The sequence below is a fragment of the Barbus barbus genome, assembly GCF_936440315.1.
Source record: "Barbus barbus genome assembly, chromosome: 11".
Taxonomy (NCBI): domain Eukaryota; kingdom Metazoa; phylum Chordata; class Actinopteri; order Cypriniformes; family Cyprinidae; genus Barbus; species Barbus barbus.
The window spans coordinates 1,070,146-1,091,787 of record NC_136739.1 but is presented as its reverse complement, the minus strand read 5'-3'; the positions used below and the strand labels follow the sequence as shown (position 1 = coordinate 1,091,787).

Here is a 21,642-nt window from a genome sequence, read left to right as displayed (position 1 = left end):
TTATTTTTCAAATACTGTACATTATTGTAATTCCTCTATGCCCCGCCTCTCTCAAACTACAAAGCCCCTCCTTCCAACAATCACAGTCTGCTCTGATTGGCCAGCCGATCCAGTGCATTGTGATTGGCCGAAGTACTGTACACAAGCCACAGTTAAGACGATTTATGAAGGGCTGTACACTCCGCTGTGATGTGACCCCGTTCCCCTCACACACACACATGTAAAACTCCGCATTTGAACAGTCAACAATAAATACTTGAACTAATAACAAAATATACTTACAGTTGCTGGTTTGGAAGTGACAGATTGTCATAGCAATGTCGGAATTTACCCTTTTTTTTTTTTTTTAGAAATAGCCTTTGTGCACAGCCAGCCTTTTTACTCTCCTAGGTTCACAAAACTGTCGTCCATAAAATGCATTGCACAAATTTGGGTAGTGCTGTTCTGTAGTAAATAAGTCTTAACCAATGATTCTACTTTCGGAAGGCCAAATAAAGTGCTTTTGCATTCGCACAGAAACACAGCTTCTCCCTGACACGGCTGCATCAACACTACTGCGGTTACTGAAACCATGCCTTCTTTCTTTGCGTGAACATTTGGGCAGCATTACACAAATATTTCCACATCGTGACGTAGACATGTGGGGGCGTGTTTTAATGAGCCTTCTCTTTTAGATAGAATAAATCCTTTTGAAGACTTATAAAGTCCACAAACATTTGAATAGAAGTTTATACATCTGCTCTAGTATTTTGCGTCAAGTTCACAATAAATTGCCAGTATATCTATAATTGACTAAGTCTTATGTGATTTATTTTATACTCCAAGCTTTTCTGTCATTATTTCAACCCTATGAAGTTACTGCATGAACTGCTGATAGTACAGTATTCTGTTAAATGTACCAAAATGTGTGTCTTTGTTTGACACCTTTGCAGTCACTGCTTGGCAGAATGATGAGTCAAAACTGTGGTGCAAAGGATTTTCAAAAGTCATGGGAACTCTGAAACGAAAACAATATATGCCACATGGGAAGCTGACATCATCTTCAATCAAATAATGTGGTACTGAGAGACCTGTCCTCCGTTCAGTCAAGATTTACATTCATCTGACACAGGAGTTTCTCTCCTTATTCACACTGTAGTCTGACACGGTTTGTTTCAGGCTATCAAGACGGTTCCTCTCTGGAGAAGCATCTCAGAGGAACAACGGGACAAGGTTGGCTAGAATATATAAAAAAATTTAAAAAGTCTAATAAAATCTCCAGTGAGATGTACACGATTCATTTCATGCTTGAAAGTCATTTGACAGTCTAAGTGAACAGCAGCAAAAGGGTGGCTGTGTTCAGGTGGCAAAACATAGGGAACCACATCATTGTCAAATAACTCAAAACATACAGTGCTCTGCCAAGAATGCCATTATACAGCCTGAGAACAGATCCAGAATTAAAACTTTACCTTTAGGAAACATTAGAGTGATTGTTAGCAATAGATTTGCTTTAAAATCATTCATATCTGTCTTGTCTCTTTTCATCTGCAGTAAAGCCCACAGCTGCATATATAATTAGATAAGCTAAACTTCAAATGTTGGTCTTTTTATAATCCATCAGAAAGTAAGAACCGGCAAATAAAGTTTTTCTAATGATTAGTGAGACATTGGACAAAACACGACTGCAGCTGTACTTGATATTTATTTTTTAAAATACCTCGAATTCTACTTTAAAAGTCAAATCAGCGATAAATCAAAAGAATTATAATAATACATTAATACAATAAAATATATTTGTAATTATTACACACACACACACACATACAAACATAAAATCAACAAAACAATTATTACTATTTCTGACAAAAATAATAGTTTTTATTTTTATAATAAAATATGCCTTATTTTAATAGGTTTCACAACAGTGTCCCTTTTCTGTGAACACACCACATTAGATATTTACAAAAGCATATCAATATTTAAATCAAAGTCAGCCTCATAAATGTCCTCTTTTCATATTTCACCTGATAGGAATTCAACAAGGTCATACCACTATAATTTTAGTATTATTTATATACTATACTACTATGGTATTTATTATTCAAGTTTTGAATTTTGATTGTTTTTTTTTTGTTTTTTTGAGGTTTCCATCATTTTGTCATTTTTTTTCAATAAAGGAAAGTTATAAATAGTTTTACTTTAACAATAAGAACACTAATAGTAATATTCTCACTATTCCATACCTTTCGTGAACTGTCCCTTTAAGAAGAATTGCATTAAAGCAAATTTAAGACATTGTGTCAGGCCAAAATGCAAGAACTGCTTCTAATTTTCTTCATCAAGCAAATTTACCGGAAACCTGGTATCACCAGCTTCTGGGGAAACATGGCTATTTCTACACTCTTCTACTTTGTCTAGTCTAGTCTCATGTGTATGCTTTAGACTTTACAGCGATCTGCCTCTTCGAAGTAAAGCTAGCAGCAGCATTTCTGCCTCATTGAATGCAGCTAGTTGCTTTGATATTATCTGAAACTGGAATGTCACTCGAAAGGTCGTCCACTGACATTTGTAATTTCTTAAACAACCGACACAATAAAACGCATCTAAATGTGCAAGAAATGGAACGCAGTCTGAACCAAACTATACTGTTAAATGTTGACATTTCTCCTCCGTGCACTTTCAAAACGCACCGGTTTTATCCTCTCTAAGCCCTGCTAAGACTAATGAGTCAGAGAGACATTAGTCATCTCATAAACTGATAAGTGATCACAAATGGTCAAGTGCACTTGAAATCCGATATTTGCTTAGTTCTCCTTATGTGCATCAAACGGCACCTGACTTTCCAATCAGAAGATATGGAGATACCGTATGCACTTACCGAAACAAACCCAATCAAGGAAGATGGTCTACACTTTGACCTTTTCTACAGTATGGGTTGGATCCCATAGCCTGTTCCTGCCTTATGCAAACATACATAGACGGTGAGGGCTTTCCACTGCAAACCCGGGTTTAATCTAATTCCTCCACCTAGTTATCGGCTTCTCTACCGTTTCAGATGTAAACTCAGTTCGGCTTTTAAACTTGCACTTGTAAAATCACACATTCTGTTTCCCCTAGAGAGAAGCTAGTGTGTTTGCTGCACATTTAAAGCCATCTGATTAATTATTCAAGGGTATTATTTTCAGCATTCAATCTATTTCCTGCATCAGCGGTGCTGATAATGGGTCCCGGTGGAGCTGGGGAAGTCATGCATGCATATTCCTTGTTTATTCCATGCTTACCTCATAAAAACTTCACAGATGTACTGTACCTGGTGCAGAAATCAATGCTCACATGGGTATTAGAATACATTCAGGGAACAATTTCACAAACAGATGATTATGAGAATTCAACTAGTGACTTCAGCTATGTATATTAGTTTGAGGCTTTTTTGTTTTGACAGTTTCAGTAACAGCTTTGGATGAGGCGCATTTACTTTTTCATTTCTTTATTAATATTTTGATACATCTGAGTCCCCAGAGGTTGTTATTTTTCTTTCCCTAGGAGCCAGGTTTTGTCAGCAGCTAAGTGCACACTGCTACTTTGGAAATATAGGGACTATATTTGGTCTTTTAATTTAGTGTCATACCAGAAAATAGGTGACTTCATTGACAGACTAAATTACAATTTGTTCATTTCAACACAATAGGTGTGAAAAAAAACATAAAATAAATTAATATACACAGGCATATACATACATTACATAAATGTATTGGATATAGATAGGATTCTGTCTTGTTACAGTTGGCTATTTCTGCTGTTGCTACAACTACTACTTATAATAATAATAATTAAATAAATAGTTTTTTATTTTGCAACCCATAAGAGGGTAGGATTTTTTTCCAGGCCTGAAAAATAGATTCTGTCCTTGTATTATAAGCAAAACAAACAAATATCATATTTTATTAATTTAATAAATGAAAGAGAACAGCATAATTTTATTCTTTTTAATTTTAATTTAATATTTTGGTCCTGTTATGGTTTGCTCATGTCTGGTAGTTGTAACACAGAGCACAGGGGAGTCCCAGCTCTTCATTCATATTTATTTCTAGTATGCTTTTGTCTTGAAGTCACACTTGTTTAAGTGAATCAGGAGTGCTGTGATGAGAGAGACGAGGTGGTCAGGGGTTTCAGACTGAAAGTTTGGATTTACTGAAGTGAAAAACACAGACTGAAAGCTCATTACCGAGATCACTTCTGAATATGTATCACTGTATTCTGGCACAAAGAGGTCAAAGCTCAGGTCTGGATCTGAATACATATAGACTGCTTTCATTTGCTTGTGTTGGGCTTTTGCTTTCTCTTTTACTACACAGGTCAGTTAGGAAGGAATTACTGGGTTCAGGACATGAAGCAGATCAAACCTGACCCTGCAAGCTTAGGGGAGGACTACAATGTCTCAACAGCTTTTATGTGACAGTCTCTGCTTATCCAAGCACAAAGCACCAAACATCCTTCATCTTCACTTTTATATTCACGGACAGCAGATCTCACATGAAAAGGATGAACAGATTGAGACTTGATCTCAGAATGAATGCTTCTCTGGGTTTTGGGTAAATGCTTAATGAGACAAATGGCTCATTCAGTAAAACCGTGTTGACTAAATAGGGACTAGTATCAAACACATTCATCTCTGGTCCTCAGATTAGCATCTCATCTGCTGAGCTGTGTATATATTCAGCCAAAGGCAATAAGTTTCCTAATGAGCCAATGCACTGTAAAGCAAACATTCATATTAAGCACCAGACAATAAATTGCTTTTTTAATGTTTATGTACAGAGCTTTTGAAATCTATTTGTTCTATGCTGTAGAGTCCCAGTCGAATTAACGTAACTTAGCCTTCATCTTTCAGGAAAAAAGAGCGGAGTACAAGGATAAAGTGCATTTAAAAGATTTTGGTTTATAAATTAAACTCTGGGGTGATTAATTCATGACTAAACGTTAATTACAAACTAATATGTAATAATAAAATATTCACAAAAAATGTTTTAAAAATGTTGAGGATATCTTATATAACGATGTCAGATAAATATATTAATCAGAGAAGAACTACATGCCATGTCTATTTATGAAACAAATTAGGTTCTTTTATAAATGTATGTTTTCCCAAGATTAACGCAACACTCGCTTGTTAAAGCAAATGTGCATCTGCCATCAGAAACTGATTATTTTGTGGGTTCAAAACAATGCAAATATCTCAGCAGCCTCAGAGAAAACAGATTTTGCATTCCACGCAGCACATGCAATCACAATTACATTTTTATCAATGCCGCCGAAAGAAGGGTCTTTAATTTAGGGAGGAAAACTCATTTCTAAACTCACTGCAAACAGTGGGTTACAAAGGCAAAGAGTGAATATAGGCCTTTGCCCCTTTTAGTACAAAATCTAAATATATGGTGTTGAGATTTAAATATTACCCTTTATTTTATATAATCCCTTAATATTAACCATAAATGTCTACAAAGGTAACAAGAAAAAAAACTATATTGGTACAGCTCATGCAAAATCAATAACCAAAATGACAACAATATTGGTTTAAACATGACCACAGGTTTATCATACATTATGTATAGGCCTATTTCTAGTCTTACAATTTAAACAAATGAAATATTAGATAAGAAGAATAAGAAAACGGATCGATCTAGTCCAGTGCAACACTGCTAAACCCAAATATTTACCATCAGGACCGAGCATCTATTGCTATGCAAAGGATGACATTTGAAACCCATGACAGCACTAGCATTCAAATGCAATATTTCACATGCAGTGACCAAAGACTCGCAAGCCAGTTAAACTTCCAACAATGAGAAAGACCTGGTGTTGCAAGTCTTTTATTCTCTCCAAACGCCGCCGCTCTTGATCTCCTACGCTCAAAGCAGCCATGTTAAAAATGACTGTAATAAGATTTTTGGTGCTAAATTAAAGTGACTCCAGTCGCAGCAGAAGCCATTATTTGTGTAATGGAGCATTTGCAGTGGAGACTCGGAGCATGATAGCACAGAGAAGCTTATTTTCTTGTGAGCAGCGTTGAGTCAAGCAAACACAACAAAGCTTTGCTCAAACACCACCCTAATCACTGGCAAACTCACACAGCTCCATATGGTGAAGGTACAACAATCCTGGAAGCTCAACACAAAATGCCTCGACTGCCCTCTACTGGCTTCCACGGATCAGAGCCGAGAGAAAGCTTGAATGAATGCTGGAGTCCTGATTTTGCTGAGTTAGATGTGTTCCTAGTAAATACAGTCTTGACCACATCCCTAGACCTAAACCTAACCTTATAACCAGGAGTAATCCCTAAAATCAGAGGAAATGATAGATGGATGACACTGATTGTAAGCCTAAACTTCACAAACACTATAAACTGGTTCTTCAAATCTGACTTATTTTGAAGTAAAGTAAGTTAGACTAACTGAAATAAACCTGGCTTGTTTGGTAAACAGCCTCCTGGAACATGTTGCACTTGGACTCGAGCATCAACACTTATTTCAAACTTATCTCAAATTTATTAGGAATAAAAACATTGGAAAATTGCGTTATCATCATTTTGTATTAGATTATTAATATTACCATTATTATTTTTAAAGATGCCATGTAATTGTTGTTGTTGTTTATTTTAGATGAAGATTTGATTTGACTTAAACTGAACTAAAGTTATCTTAAAATAAATAAACAAACAATACCATTTACTCAAATCAGGTAGGCTAACTTAGTCAAGATTACCAGGTAGTTCAAGGTATGCTATTGGCCTGTACTGAAACTAGTCCTGATATTAACTGTATTAAAAAATAATAATAAATAGATAATATAACAATATAAACAGCAGGTGCGATGCTAAATACTTATGGCAGATAAGATTTTACCTCTGCTTTGAAGAAGAAGAAAAAAAGAACTGTTTTCGATTGTTGCTGGACTTCTGGACCATATTCCGTCCAAACACAAGTTTGTGAACCGCCTGGACTCCATGTGACCGCCACATTACACTCACGTGAGGCATTTAAAGCGGTTTGTTAGAGTTTGGATCACCTGCTGGGTGCTGATGAGACCAAGACCATGGATCAGTTTATCTGAGAAGTCCTCAGTCTGTGAAGAAGCGCCCAACTCTGAGCTCGGTAAGATGGTATAGAACCTGATTATTTTATTTAAAGAAATAACTAAATAAATTAAAAAAGTATATCTCTGAGCTTGAGCTAAAAAAAACAACAACTTTATTTTATAATTCTTCTTATTATAATTTTTTTAAACTAAATGGGTCTCCACCATAGCACTGGTTTGTATGTTGCACTAAACAAGGAGTTTAAATACCAAATTATCCAGGTTTTTTTCTCTTGTGTGCTTTAAAAAAAAAACATTTTTCATGATTTTGTGATCTTTTGTAATGATGTGTTTCAAACTGTGCAGACAAAATGTTACATTCTCAAGACTCCACATACAGTAAAACATGCATATAATGAATTACTACCATTCAACTTGTTTTATGCTGCAGCCTGTTATGCTAACCAAGGATGAATTTATCTGATCAAAAATATATTTTAAACAATAATATTGTTAAATATTAAGAGTTATAAAACAACCGAGTAACTAATTGTTACCCCAGTGTCACATGATCTTCAGAAATCATTCTATTTTGCTGATTTGCTGCTCAAGAAACGTTTCGTATTATTCTCGTTGTAGAAAACAGTTGGGCTGCATAATATTTTTGTGGAAACCATTAAATGTTTTTTTATGGATTCGTTGATTAAATAGAAGCTCAAAAGAACAGCACTTATTTGAAATATAAATATTTAGTAACGTTATACATGTCACTTTTCATCAATTTAATGAGTCAATGCTGATTAAAATTAAAGAATGTTGTTTTTTTTTTTTTGTTTTTTTTTTTTTGGGGGGTTAATACAATGTACTTTTTGAGGTTAAATTAATTTCCATCTCGACCCAAACCCAAAACAGTGTCACTATTCTAGAAAGCAATCACCCCTCTGAATACTATATGCCCACTCTCTGAGGAAACTGATGCTTTAAACTTAACGTAATGTGTCTGAATGGGTGGATGTTCAGTCCAATGCAGGACTATATTAAAATCATTGAATATGAAAAAATAAAATCATTTGAAATGACTGTTATTTTTATATGGATGTTGAAAAGAAGGGAAGGCAAGTCAATTTCAGTGTAATGTGAGGGATAATTTAGACATCTGAAAAAATGTAGAGTGCGTTGGTTCCAAAGAGCTTTTAAAAGCCAGGAATACAATTATTTTTTTCACATTTTTACTTCTGAGGGAAAAACGCGCAAGTGGTTATTTTCATTATTACCCACTTTTTATTGTTGAACTGTAACAGCTTCATATCTTTGTGCTAGATTTTTTTTTAAATCTACTGCTTTCAGAAAGCATGTTTTGTCTTGATAGTCGTTCTTTGATCTGCATATATATATTTAGCCACATTGAAATCTCACCAGTTGTCTTTTATCTACAAGAGTTGATTGAGGTGGTGAGGAACTTTGAAGCTGGCCGGAAGAAATGGCTTCATGCAGAGCTGGAGCTGAAAAACAGAAGGAGTTCCTGGTGAAATCGGATGTGGCTCGAGCTGCTCTGGAGGTCAAACTCAAACATGCTCGAAACCAGCTGGACGTGGAGATCAAGAAGCGCTACAAAGCTGAAGCAGACTACCAGTGCCTGTTAGTTAAGAACTGAAACAATATCTCTTATCACTTGTGCAGTAATATTGGTAAGGGAAACACAAATCTAGCTACTTTATACGTACTATACTTCAAGTATATTTTATTAAGTATACTTGAGTAAACTTCAAGTATATTTTAAGTATACTCTTTTCCGTAAGGGTTGTACCACTTATTATTATAAATTATTCATTTGTTGGTTGATTAGCTACTGCACCTTGAAACTTGTATGTAAATGTTGAAGTTGAAGCCAACAAGGAAAAGGTTGGCAGTTTGGTCAGTGCAACATGACTAACATAGACTTGGTGGAGGGCGTCATCGAGTACAGGACCGTGTGAATGTGGCGCTCGTGACTTATGTGCTAATGTGCATAGAGAGTTCATAAAGCACAAGTTCTCTGTGATTTATTGCCCATTGTCGTGAGAGTTTATTAAGGACACTTATTGTATCTTTATCCTCATTAATTAATTTGACAGGAGCGGCAGATGCAGTTGATATGTGATGTTCTGGTGCATGACAGCAAGTCAAGTGCTTGTCTCGATGATGAGCAGAGGTCAATGCTGACCAGCTTCAGTCACAAAGGAGCCAGTGTCCCACAGCACAGAGGAAAACGGTACCTCAACAATCAACACGGGCTTTATATACTTCTCAGTTTGCTGGAGTTTTCCCTCTTTCCCAATGCTGTTTTCCATCTTTATACCAGGTTATCAGTGATTGATGAGTCCTCCTTCCTCTCGCACTCAGACATTAGTTATGACAGAACGGATGATGATTTGGTGGAGTATCAAATTTAGTATCATTTTATTCATGCTGTAGGATTATTGTCAGACCCGAGAAAAGTGCATGTGCATAAACATCACTGAAAAGATCAAAACAATTGTTTCTGCTGGTATGATTTCTAGGACTTGGACAACACAGCGTTTGTTAAGCCTCTCAAGTCAAGAGCTCGTGAGAGAAGAGTAAGTGCTGCCAGTTTTCCAGATAATTACTGTTCTTACTGAAATATTGCATATTGAAATATTACTACAATTTAAAATAATGTTTTCTATTTTAATATATTTTAAAAAGTAATTTATTTGTGAAACTGTGATGCATTTTTCAGGATTCTTTGAATAGAAAGAGCAGTTTAATGCTTCCTTGCTGAATAAAAGTACTAATTTTTCCTTTAAAAAGTGGCGATATATAGAATACATGGAAAGGCTAGGATTCCAAATCAAGTCTAAAGTAGCAAAAATAAAAGATTTTACATAAAATTAATTTAAGGATTTGCACTAATTCAATCATATTATTTAAATAAGTAGATTTGTAATTTTAAATATATTCTGAATTAATATATATTCTGAATTACATTATTATATATAGCACACTAAATATTCCCATTCCTTTTTCAGATTTCTCAAGTTATAAAAGACACAACATGTATATAAATGTGTATATACAGTGCTGCTTGAAAGTTTGTGAACCCCTTGCAGAATCTGTGAAAATGTGAGTAATTTTAAATTTGAATTTGAAGATCAAGGTAAATTGTACTTAATTTGTCTTCCGGGAAACATGCAAGTATATTCTGTTGCTTCCGAAGGGCAGTATTAAATGGGGAATAAAAAACATATTTCTACAAAATAATACAGGTTTGGACATCTTCATCCTGTTCAAATGTTTTCACACCCCGGCTCTTAATGCATCGTGTTTCCTTCTGGAGCATCAGTAAATGTTTGAGCCTTTTTAATAGTTGTATTTGAGTCCCTCAATTGTCCTCAGAGTGAAAAAATGGATCTCAAAATCATACAGTCACTGCTGGAAATGGTTCAAATATGCAAAAGATGCTAGAAAACTGAAGAATCTGCAGGACATGGAGGATTTTTCTGAAGAACAGAGCTCAGTTTAACTGTTCAGAACAAACAAGGGACTCGTGAACAACCATCACAAAACAAAAAACAGTCGTGGATCATCCAGGTAACCACACACAGTATTAAGAACCAAGGGTTCACAAACTTTTGAATGGTGTTATTTTAATTTCAGCTATTTTGTTTTGTCTTGTGGACTAAATGTAAACATCTTTTATGTAAAATAAATAAAAAATAACATGCATTTTGTATGGTTCACAAACTTTCAAGCAGCACTGTATTGTAGTTTTGTCCTTAATGTGTCTCTTTATCACTGCTTGTTTTTAGCTTTCGTCAATGGGCCCAAGTGTTGGTCCTCCGATTCAAAAACGAGGGAGGTTAAGCGGGCGTTCAGGAGATCTGCTGGGGGCTAGACCGCTGGAGAAGGTTGGTAGAAGTTTATTAAAACAATTCAGATAAGAAAAATAAAGAGTAGATTTAATAGTTTCAGTAAAAACAAATCCACCAAAAGTGAAACATTTTAAACAGAAATGATCTGAATCTTGAATATTTGATATAATTGAATTATCATCATTTGTAACTTAAGTTAACGCACCATGCTAATTTCACAATCAGTTTAAAATCTTCAGTAATCATACGTTGTCAATGAAACAGTACATCAGTAAGGACTGTAACACACAGTTAGCAAACGTGAGGTATATCTTGTGAAATGTACAGACTCTTCATATTAGTAGTGGGATCATATTCCCTCTTTAGGGTAGTCTGGTGTCGTTTCTCATCAGCTCGTTCGTTCATCAGTGCCTCATCCGACTGCTTGCCGTCATATTGCCCACATCCACCGCCTCACTGCTCGGATGAGAACAGCAGTGGACCGTGTCCTGTCTGTCTCCCTCCATGGGACTCATATCACTCCCACTCAGCTGGCACTGATCACTGAGAGAGAAGCAAAGCAATTTGGCACTTTGAGAAACTACATTTGTCCAGGAACGTGGACACGAGCTAGATAACCAATTGTTATGCTACTCTGAGGGTCTTCCATTTCCGCAGAAAGAATGATTGGCTTCAAATGGATTTTTAGTGTGTGTTTGTCTGCTTAGGAAATCGAGACGACGGTTGTGAAGGCGTCTGTCACTACCCCAGAGACTAGAGGTCAGATTCACATGGTAATAGACATAACCCAGGAGGCTCCAGAATATCAGTCCAGGGCTCTCAGAAATGAACATTTTCCGTCTGTTGATGGTAAATAAGACTCAAAGGTGCCACTTTCAATGACACATTCTAACCTTCTCAAACTAACCAGAGTCCTTCATGCAGAACAAACATCTGTGTGGGCACACAGTGAGGTCTCAGAGGCTGAAACAGTGGTTGAAATGGAGGTGAGCACCCCGGAGCTAGCCGTCCCTCAGGACTTCACTCCCGCCGTGGATAAGACTTTGCAGCAATAATATGATTCCCAGATGATTCCACGTTCCCAGAAACCGACGTCATCATAGTTGGGTAAATTGATAGTGGTGGACAAAACCACAACAAACATCATTTTTTATATACCCATTTTTTTACAAAAGGAAAAGAAAAATCCATGATAGAATTTCTGTGACTTTACAAAAGAGTTAAAAAATAGATTACATGGGTCAAAAGAGAGAAAGATGTCAAATATGTGTTAATTCCTTATATTAGAAACATTCGTGCGGCAGAGCGTTTTCTGTCATTTTACACTGAGGTGATATAACACGAAGTATAAAGTTATAAATGTATATAAAATAAAATATGAAAACATTAAAAAAATATGTGATCCTGGAGCACAAAAGCAGTCTTAAGTCGCTGGGGTATATTTGTAGCAATAGCCAAAAATACATTGTATGTGTTTATGCCAAAAATCATTAGGATATTACTAAGGACTTTATTTGGATAACTTTAAAAGTAACTTTAGATTTTCAAATAGTTGTATCTCGGCCAAATATTGTCCTATCCTAACAAATCATACATCAATGGAAATATTATTTAGCTTTCAGATGCTGTATAAATCTACATTTTGAAAATTTTACCCTTATGACTGGTTTTGTGGTCCAGGGTTATATATATATATATATATATCAGTATATATTAGTAAAATTTTCATAGTCTGTGAAAAGTATCCATGTAATATAAAGATTTGAGATTTGAGTACAGGCTTTAATTCTTAGGGTCAGAGGGAAAAAAACATGCTAAATAAAAATGTTTATTAAAAATAAATCGTAATAACTTTAAAAAAAATAAAAAATACTAGGTGTAGACTGGTCTGCACTGTAAAAAGAAAAAAATTGAAGGCAACCAGCTTCAGCAGATTTTGAGTTTTATCAACTTATTTTTTTAAGAGATTTTTGAGTTCTCTCAACTTTGTTGTATAAACTTAAAACAAGTTGAGAGAACTCAAAAATCTGCTGAAGCTGGTTGCCTTAAATTAAGTTTGCTGAACTTTTTTATATGTATTTTTTACAGTGTGTATGATGTCTGTATGACTGTGGTTAATGTTCTCTAGGTGGTTCGTCCAGAGACATGCGTGCCATGTGGGAAGAGGATTCGCTTTGGGAAGCTGGCCATAAAATGCAGAGCCATCCTGAGTATAAACAGCTATGTGTGGAGAGATGCAGTCCTAATGCTCACGGTTCAGCCCAATGAGGTATTCACCCTTCATAGTGCACAGAGCACACACATCCTTATGTGAAGATGCCATGTTTGTTTCCCTCTTATAGGAGACTTTAGAGAGCTTTGCCCCCTCCACACGTCCAAGGATTCCCATTGTTCAGTGTGTTCATGAAATTGAGAAAAGACAACTTGAAGAGGTGTTTTTACAATTTTTACTTGAAAAGTGTAATACGTTTTCAGAATTTTGATAAAGAGAAAGTTCAAAGAGCAGCATTTATTTGAAATAGTAATATTACATAACAGATGTCTTTACTGTCACCTTTAATCAATTTAATGCATTGTATTAATGCCTTTTAAAACAGATCTTACCCCAAACCTTTGAGGTAAAATATTTATGGTTAAATATGATCATTTAATATTTACAGTGTTTATTTAAAGGGCTTTCTGGCCATTCTAAAGCACATGATTTTCTTTCGTCCTTCTCTGGAACACAAAGAAGTTTAGCAGAACATGCTGGATGCTCTTTTCCATTCAACAGCCATTCAGTTGATCTGACTAGTAGTTGAGTCATTGACAGGTGAAACCTAGTATTGGTTTTGTGGTCCAGGGTCTATTACTTTACTACTTAAAACTTTATTTTCCCCCATCATCATCAAGTCTATCAAGAGACCCGTCTTGTCTTGACATTAATAGTCCCAATTTGACTTTCAAAATTTGATATACGTTGAGGAGTCTGACTAGATTATCCAAAAAGGTGGCAATTTTGCAGCGGGTGGATTCTATAACAAGCGTCTGGTGCTTGTGTGTGCCGGAGGCATGAGGACGTATGCTACCCTCATTCATTTAGGGCGGATGGTTATTTCCCATTACTTGTGATATAGTTGACAAGTCCCTGATGACTCAGAAACAATCAATGTCGAACGTTATCTCCAAAACCAGCGCTTGTCTTTCTCAGCATTTTAATTTCATTCGCCGCTGTTGAATGGAGGGTAAGTGGCAGATTTAGGAGCAGTCAGGGTGCTTCTGCTATTATTGAGGTTTTTTTTTTTTTTTAAGCCCTCATAGTTTCAGGATGACTCCAGGGTAAAGTACCTCCCTTTTAAATTATAAATTGGATTGGATGTCATGGGGAGAGCCATATTGTCTAATTTCCTTGGCCAAGAATGGCTGTTGCATGTAAATGAGAGAAAGTCCTTCATAATGCAAATGCTGCTACAGGTGTTTATGTACCTGCTCTGTGAAACCTGATATCCTTAATGTTAGAAAAGTTGATAAATTGATTAATTCACCTGATATATTGCTCTGGCAATGGAGCGTAATAGAATTTTTCACTCGCAGAGATGGCTGATGAAGACAAGAGCATAGAAACATTACTAAAGACTATCAAAGAGTTGCCGCAGCCGAACAAAGACACCCTGGCCTTCCTGATGCTGCATTTGCAGAGGTAAAGTGCTCAGATTTAGACATTTCTGCAACTCTGACTTTGTATACTTAAGCATTTTGAAAGCGCGTTCATGTTGTTTATCAGAGTAATGCGACGTGTCAGATGGATCAGAATAACTTATCCAGAGTGTTTGGGCCCACTGTCATTGGTCACGGGTTGCTAGAACCTTCTCCTATGACCATTATGAGAGACACAAACACCCAACCCAAAGTAAGTTGCAAGAAAATCTCAATATGATGCATTCCTTGTGTATTTAGCTTTGTTTCAAGAAATAAAACTCTTCTAACTTCTTTGCAACAGGTAGTAGCTCGGTTTTTGTCCTTCCCCTCAGATTTCTGGGAAGGCCTTCTAGCTGAGAAGGAGGCTCCGCTCGTTCCTCCTCTGGTGGACTCCAACGTGACCCTGGACCACAAAACCAGTCTTAAGTGTCAATTTTTCGAAACTGAGATTTCTACATCATCTGAAAGCTGAATAAATAATATTTCCATTGATGTATGGTTTGTTATGATAGGACAATATTTGTCCGAGATTTAACTATTTAAAAATCTGGAATCTGAGGGAGCAAAATAATCAAAATATTGAGAAAATCGCCTTTAAAGTTGTTCAAATGAAGTTCTTGGCATTGCATATTACTAATCAAAAATGAAGTTTTGTTATTTATAATCAATAATAATTAAAATATCTTCATGGAACATGATCTTTACTTGATATCCTAATGATTTTTGGCATAAAATAAAAAAATAATAATTTTGACCCATACAATGTATTCTTGGTTATTGCTACAAATATACCCCAGCGACTTAAGACTGCTTTTGTGCTCCAGGGTCACAAATGTAGTTGCATTTTTCAGTCTGTAGATTATATTTTGCTAGGATTCTTTAACTTATTTTTTTATTTGTAGGAACAGATAAACTATTCAAACCTCTGACCTCTCCTGAGTTGAGTAAACACTCGAAAACTACGTCCAGTGGCTCAATAAAGGGTCGGATCAAGCACTTTGGTGGCATTTTAAATAACCCGTAAGCTATTTTGCCTCGTTGTATTGGTCTTGAGCATGTTCGTATCACGTGTTTTCATAACCATTGTTTTTCTTTCTAGAACCAAACCACAAAATGAACCAGGAAAAAAGAAATTCTTCACATCCCCTAAATGATTTGTGTGTATATAAGTGTATTTTGTGTTGCACAGGAACACTTTGAACAGTTTTTCTTCCACCACACAAAATTAAACATTTTAGCACTTCATATTCTACCCGGGAAAAAACCTCTTCCTATGAATGTAATTCTGTCCAGAAAGGTACAAATCTATGAAATATGAGACCACACTCTTTGTATTCTCTGCAGAATGATTAAGTCTATTTATTATGTAGGAAATGTCCTGGAAAATATATAAAGGTGGTATGAACACAGGGTGAAATGGCAAAATGATTTGAAATAAACTAGATGAATTAATGTTCTGTGTTTGTGGGTTTTTTTTAAATGCATATATATATATATATGGGCAGTATCAGCACTAGTGCCCTCAGAAGTTGGGCAGTATTATAAATTTATATACAAGCATTTTGCCAAACTGCAAAGTCTGTAATTGAATAATTTGTCTTGGTCTTAAAGGTTAAGAAAAATAATTGATGTTCTTGTAGCTGTTTAACCATAAATACAGACACTGTGATTTTCTACAAGGGCAGCAGTAAATTACTTTATTACCTTTTGTGACTTAATCAAAATATAATTTATTGCAGACGTCTGACTCTTGCATTGCGCTCGGCTTTCAGACAGGGAACGGTCACAGATACATCAATTATTCAAAACAATTACCAGCACGACTGGTATCCAATTACAAGGTCTTACCATTTTTTGTTTTACATGACATGTCAAAGGCTAGAACGAATAGTAACAGACTGCACTTTCTTAGAATATATTTGACATTTCACTGACGAGGGAGCCAACAAGCTGTAAATAAAATGAATTTCAAGTCATTTCAGAAACAGTTATTATACAGCAGAACTATTTGTGCATTTGTTTGATCCAGCTTTGACCTGATAACACTGTACAATGGTAAATCCATACAATACAGTAGCAGACCTTTGAACACAAATGCCACTGAATCTTCAGATGAAATACCTGATTTATTTGTATGAAAATGACTGAGACTGAAACTACAGTATGATCTGGTTTTTGAAGCTTCTGTTGAGGTCTTTATGTGGCAGGACGATGGAGTTGAGTATGATGACCTCAGATGGGATATTTACATTACAGCCTGATTAGATAGAGAGAGAAGCATTGAGAAGTCACATTAGATGAATCACTTTCAAATACATAATATATTCATAATGATGTTCTATAAAATTACCTAGAATTGTAATGGATGGTGTTAGTTTTCCATCTCTGAACAGTGTCTCACTGTCAATTTTGGCATATGGGTCATTAGGATTCGGGTCACTAGGGGTCCCTTCCACTCTGGCCCATTTGCCAATGGTGCTGCCCCAGCCCACGATACTGTTCAACACGCAGCTGTGATCCTACAGAACACACAGTTAGTATATATACTGTATTATATTGTGTTGAGTCAATAGGGAGAGAAGGTGAGTGTTCTGTGCCACTGCTTAGGAGCATAAACTCACCTGTAAAGTAGCACCATGAAGGATGATGGACTCCCTCACGCGAACTCCTGAACCTATCGTTACGCCTGTTCCTATGGACACATTTGGACCTAACTAAAGAAGAAAAGAAACAACACAAATCCTTTAAGGTATCTTGGAGGGGTTAGGTGTCAAAGTCGCAACATCTACTGTGGCTACTGGGGTGCCTCAGGGCTCAGTTCTTGGACCACTTCTCTTCTCTAATCTACATGGCATCACTAGGCTCTCTCATTCGAAAACATGGCTTTTCATATCACTGCTATGCTGATCATCTGAATTTCACAGACCACATTGCTAAAACTGCCAGATTTGCCTTGTGCAACATAAGGAAGATCAGGCCCTTTCTATGGGAACATGCTACACAAGTAGTTGCTCAAGCTCTTGTTCTGTCTATGCTGGACTATTGCAGCACTCTCTTGGCAGGTCTTCCAAGCAGTTCTATCAAACCTCTGCAACTAATCAAGAATACGGCAGCAAGAGTAGTTTTTAACCAGCTGAAAATAATGCATGTCACACCTCTGTTCATCCATTTCCACTGGCTACCAATAGCTGCTTGTGTAAAATTCAAGGCAGTGCCTACAAAACAACCACTGGCTCTGCACCCCTTTACCTAAATTAATGTCACCTAAATGCAGACGTATGTGCCCTCCAGAAGCTTGTATGCGCTTTATAGTCCATCTCAAATAGGCACAAAGTCACTTTCACAGACTTTTACCTTAACTGTTCCCAGCTGGTGGAATGACCTGCCCAACTCGATCCGAGCAGCTGAGTCTTTAGCCATCTTCAAGAAACATCTAAAGACACATCTCTTCCATCTACACTTAACCCTCTAGAAATCTCTATTCTATTTCTATTCTATCTACTTTTTTTCTTTATTTATTAAAATACGAACCAAAAAACAACTTGACCCTCTAATCCTAGCATTCCTTATTCTTTTTCTGTTCTAAACTACTTGTTTTCTTTTTAAGTATTATAAAAAATTAATAATTTTACTCTCTAATATTAGGTTTATATGGAATCCCGTTTCCGCCACTGAATAAAATTAAAAAAAAAAAAAGGTCATTGTGACTTTTTCTCAGAATTACGATTTATAAAGTCAGAATTGAAAGTTATAAAAAGTCAGAATTACGATTTAGAAAGTCAACTGCGAGTTTATATCTTATATCTAGCCTTTTTTTCCTCACAATTCTGCCTTTTTTTCATGGAATTTTGAGATATAAAATCGCAATTGTGAGTTATGAAGTCAAAATTGCGATAAAAAACTTGCAATTCTGACTTTTTCTCGCAATTCTGAGTTTTTTTCTCAGAATTGCATGATATAAAACTCTCAATTGCGAGTTAAAGTCCAATTTTTGGACTGAAATGTTCTCAGAATTGCGAGTTTATATCTCACAATTCTGACTTTATAACTCGCGTGTTATAAAGTCAGAATTGGGAGATATAAAGTTCTGTAGATTCATTCTGCAAATCTTCTGCTAAACATACTTTTGCATGCAGATGTGTCACATTGCAGAAGTTTAATTCATTGCAAATGTCAAGAAACACTTACCACAGCAGTTGGATCAATGTTGGCAGTTGGATGTATATAAACATTTCCTAAAATAAAAATATGCATTAGAAGGCATGCATAAAGAGCTCTTTCAGACAAACAAAATGTATATTTCCACTAAGCATCTACCTCTGGTCTTTGGCCCTCCTTCTCTATTAGTAGCTAACCTCTCTGGATGTGTTGTGTGATACTGGTTAAGATACAAACGGCATGCATAGATCGCAGATCTGAAAAAAAAGAGGGGAGCATAACAGTAACTACAATCATACACACACACAATCAAATATAGTGACAGAGAAAATGCAGAAATATAATCAGTGCATAATTGTAATTAAACAGCATGTCAGCAACTAACCCTGCAGATTTGATTTGGCTCCAAAAGCGGTCTGTTTTGTACACATATAATTTGCCTTGGCCTGCCAGCGCTGTAAAGATGTCCTGCTCCAGACGGATCACCTCTGCCCGATGCCAGCCGTTGGACTGCTCCTCTCTACAGCACACAACCACATAGTACCAACTTAAGTCTTAATTGCACCCTCTGGTGATATCAGGAGAATGTTCTACGACCCAGGACAGAACGACACTATGATGGACAAACACAAAATTAGGAAAAATAACTTGAACACAAACAAATGAATGAAAATGAAAGGTAAATGCTGAAGATGCAGGGGGTTAAAAATTCAATTTGCAGTGTATTTAACTTTTAAAATGTATTGTATTTATTAGTAAATCAGAATACCGAGTAAAAAATTCCCTATAGGGTAATTCACGTCTTTGTCCAAGCCATCAATGCACATTATTCTCAAATAGGTTTTAGATAATCCATTTTCATATACTTTTTTGCTTCAAATCAAAGTTTGTGATGTTATCACAACATGTGTGACGTGTTATCATCACACCACAACATGCTGCTAACAGGAATCTAGCTGACAGACCACACAAGCAGGTGAGCTCACTACAAATCTGCATCACACTTGCTTTTTCTCATTCTACATCCAAACCAGGCCTTCAGTCCACGTTCAGACTTACCCCTCATCGTAATATCTGATGATGGAACAGGAAACAGAATGATGGCAGACAGGAAGGAGTTAGAGGGGAAAAGATAAATGAAGAGAACCAAGTATGCATGCACTTCCACTCAAGAACCCTACAGGATGTGTCCCACTCACAACAGCATGTCCTGTTGGTTCTTCTGGAAAACCGCTCCGATATGCTGGAATATCTCCGGAGTGAACAGGTATATTCCACAGTTGATTATATCACTCACAAATGTGCTGGGCTTCTCGACATAATGCAAGACCTGGAGGATATGATGCAACGATTATGATCGTATTTGTTATTGCTTCAAGTTTTTAAAATAAAAAATAAATAATGATTACCTCATCAGTTTGTTCATTCTCAACAATGCAGCCGTAGTTCAGGGACTGTTTTCTGTTGGCCTGAAACAATCAGATTTGATTATTAAAGCTAATAACTGAGAATCCTGTTTTATAGATAGCCTGTCTCATCTATGATTTAATACATAAACACAAGAACCGTGGTGCCGAGGATGACAAAACTGTAAGCGTCTCCGTGCTCCTTCTGGAAGTCCAGCATCTCTGGCAGAGGAAACTCTGAGCACACGTCAGCATTCATGACAAAAAACGCCTCTGGACCGCCAGACAGAATCTGATCTCTGAAATGGTAGATTCCTCCTCCGGTGCCCAGAGCAGCGTACTCCTGAAGGTATCTGAGGGGGATTTCACAACAATAAATACTAATGTTATATAATAAAGATATTATAAAGGAGCTTACCTTATTGAGATTTTGAAATCTTGTTGGGCGCATGACAAAAATCTGTTTAGTTCTTCATTGGGCTGATAAAAGCCAATAAGTAAGATCTCCTTCATATTCGGAAGCTAAAGAAAAGAGAAGTCATAAAACCTGTTAAACGAGTGCACAACTTTTCCCTATAGGGAGATGAATCAAATATCTATTCATCTCTGCGTGAACCTTAGAGCAAGCCTCGATGTGATGCTGTAGCATGGGCACTCCAGCCACTGGAAACAGAGGTTTGGGCACCTCGAAAGACAGCGGGCGAAACCGGGTCCCTGCAACACAGAAGCAATTAACAAATCATCATTAGGGTGCATTTCATGTCCACTGATGGGACTTTTATTTTACTAACAAGTCTTTTCTGCACAAAAATAATATTTTATCAATTTTAAGCAAAGCTTATTATAATCTCACATTTTTTAGAATAACTACGTCTCATGTCCTTTCAGGGTATATTCTATATTAGCACAGGTGTTATGAAAAATATTACCAAAATTAAACATTTGCATAAAAGTACCGTAATGAGGCATATTTATAACTTTAAAAAAGTCCTGTCCTTAGTGACATATACAATATTATTCTTAAAATGATTTTAAAACAATCACCGCACGAGAGAAACATTGATGAGTTCAGTCTGAGTCTGAGGGATATTTACTCGCCTTTCTGAGGACCTCCGATCAGAATAACAGCCTTCAGCATGATTACTATATATACAGATGCTCGAGCAGGAAGCACTTAAACTCCTTCAGTGAATCGATTTGGTGCATAAATACCATTCCATGTTTGGCTTCAACGTGCAAAACTTACAAAAAAAAAGTATTTGTTTATGTATCCAATTCCAAATTAAACAACATGACAGCAGAGTAAAATCTAATGAGCTCACGTGGACACTTCCGGAAGTACTAGGAAGCGTTTGTTTTTATTTTCAAAATAAAGGTCATTCTAATCCTCACTATAATGTTTACTTAGGGGCAACTACACTTGTTGATAAACAAGGCATCTGAATTACATAGTTAGATTTTTGCTAGTATCA

General features: G+C 36.2%; 2 protein-coding genes across 3 annotated transcripts; one reads left to right on the top strand and one right to left on the bottom strand.

The window, feature by feature from the left end:
* Nucleotides 1-7,060: 7,060 nt before the first annotated feature.
* On the top strand, nt 7,061-15,843 carry LOC306877086 (rac GTPase-activating protein 1; the record flags this gene model as incomplete). Its single annotated transcript, XM_079428628.1, is given in 15 exon segments — nt 7,061-7,133; nt 8,494-8,565; nt 8,568-8,698; nt 9,171-9,470; nt 9,597-9,653; nt 10,866-10,964; nt 11,636-11,777; nt 11,853-11,980; nt 13,057-13,197; nt 13,271-13,360; nt 14,504-14,607; nt 14,692-14,699; nt 14,702-14,817; nt 14,908-15,626; nt 15,706-15,843. Coding segments are annotated over 14 exon segments (1,632 nt in total). The 3' UTR covers nt 15,079-15,626; nt 15,706-15,843.
* gmppaa (GDP-mannose pyrophosphorylase Aa) lies at nt 15,708-21,517 on the bottom strand. 2 transcript variants are annotated; one of them, XM_079427885.1, is made up of 13 exons: nt 21,269-21,515; nt 20,787-20,884; nt 20,589-20,692; nt 20,331-20,523; nt 20,174-20,233; nt 19,964-20,094; nt 19,824-19,838; nt 19,150-19,284; nt 18,924-19,021; nt 18,795-18,841; nt 17,228-17,320; nt 16,957-17,125; nt 15,943-16,863 (listed from the first exon to the last, which is right to left on the bottom strand). In XM_079427885.1, exons 1-13 carry the CDS (start codon nt 21,306-21,308, stop codon nt 16,763-16,765), a joined length of 1,284 nt encoding a protein of 427 aa, XP_079284011.1. In that variant the 5' UTR covers nt 21,309-21,515; the 3' UTR covers nt 15,943-16,762. The 2 variants fall into 2 exon arrangements, with proteins under 2 accessions (XP_079284012.1, XP_079284011.1); XM_079427886.1 differs by lacking the exon at nt 19,824-19,838 and having other exon boundaries at nt 15,708-16,863; nt 21,269-21,517.
* Nucleotides 21,518-21,642: the final 125 nt, after the last annotated feature.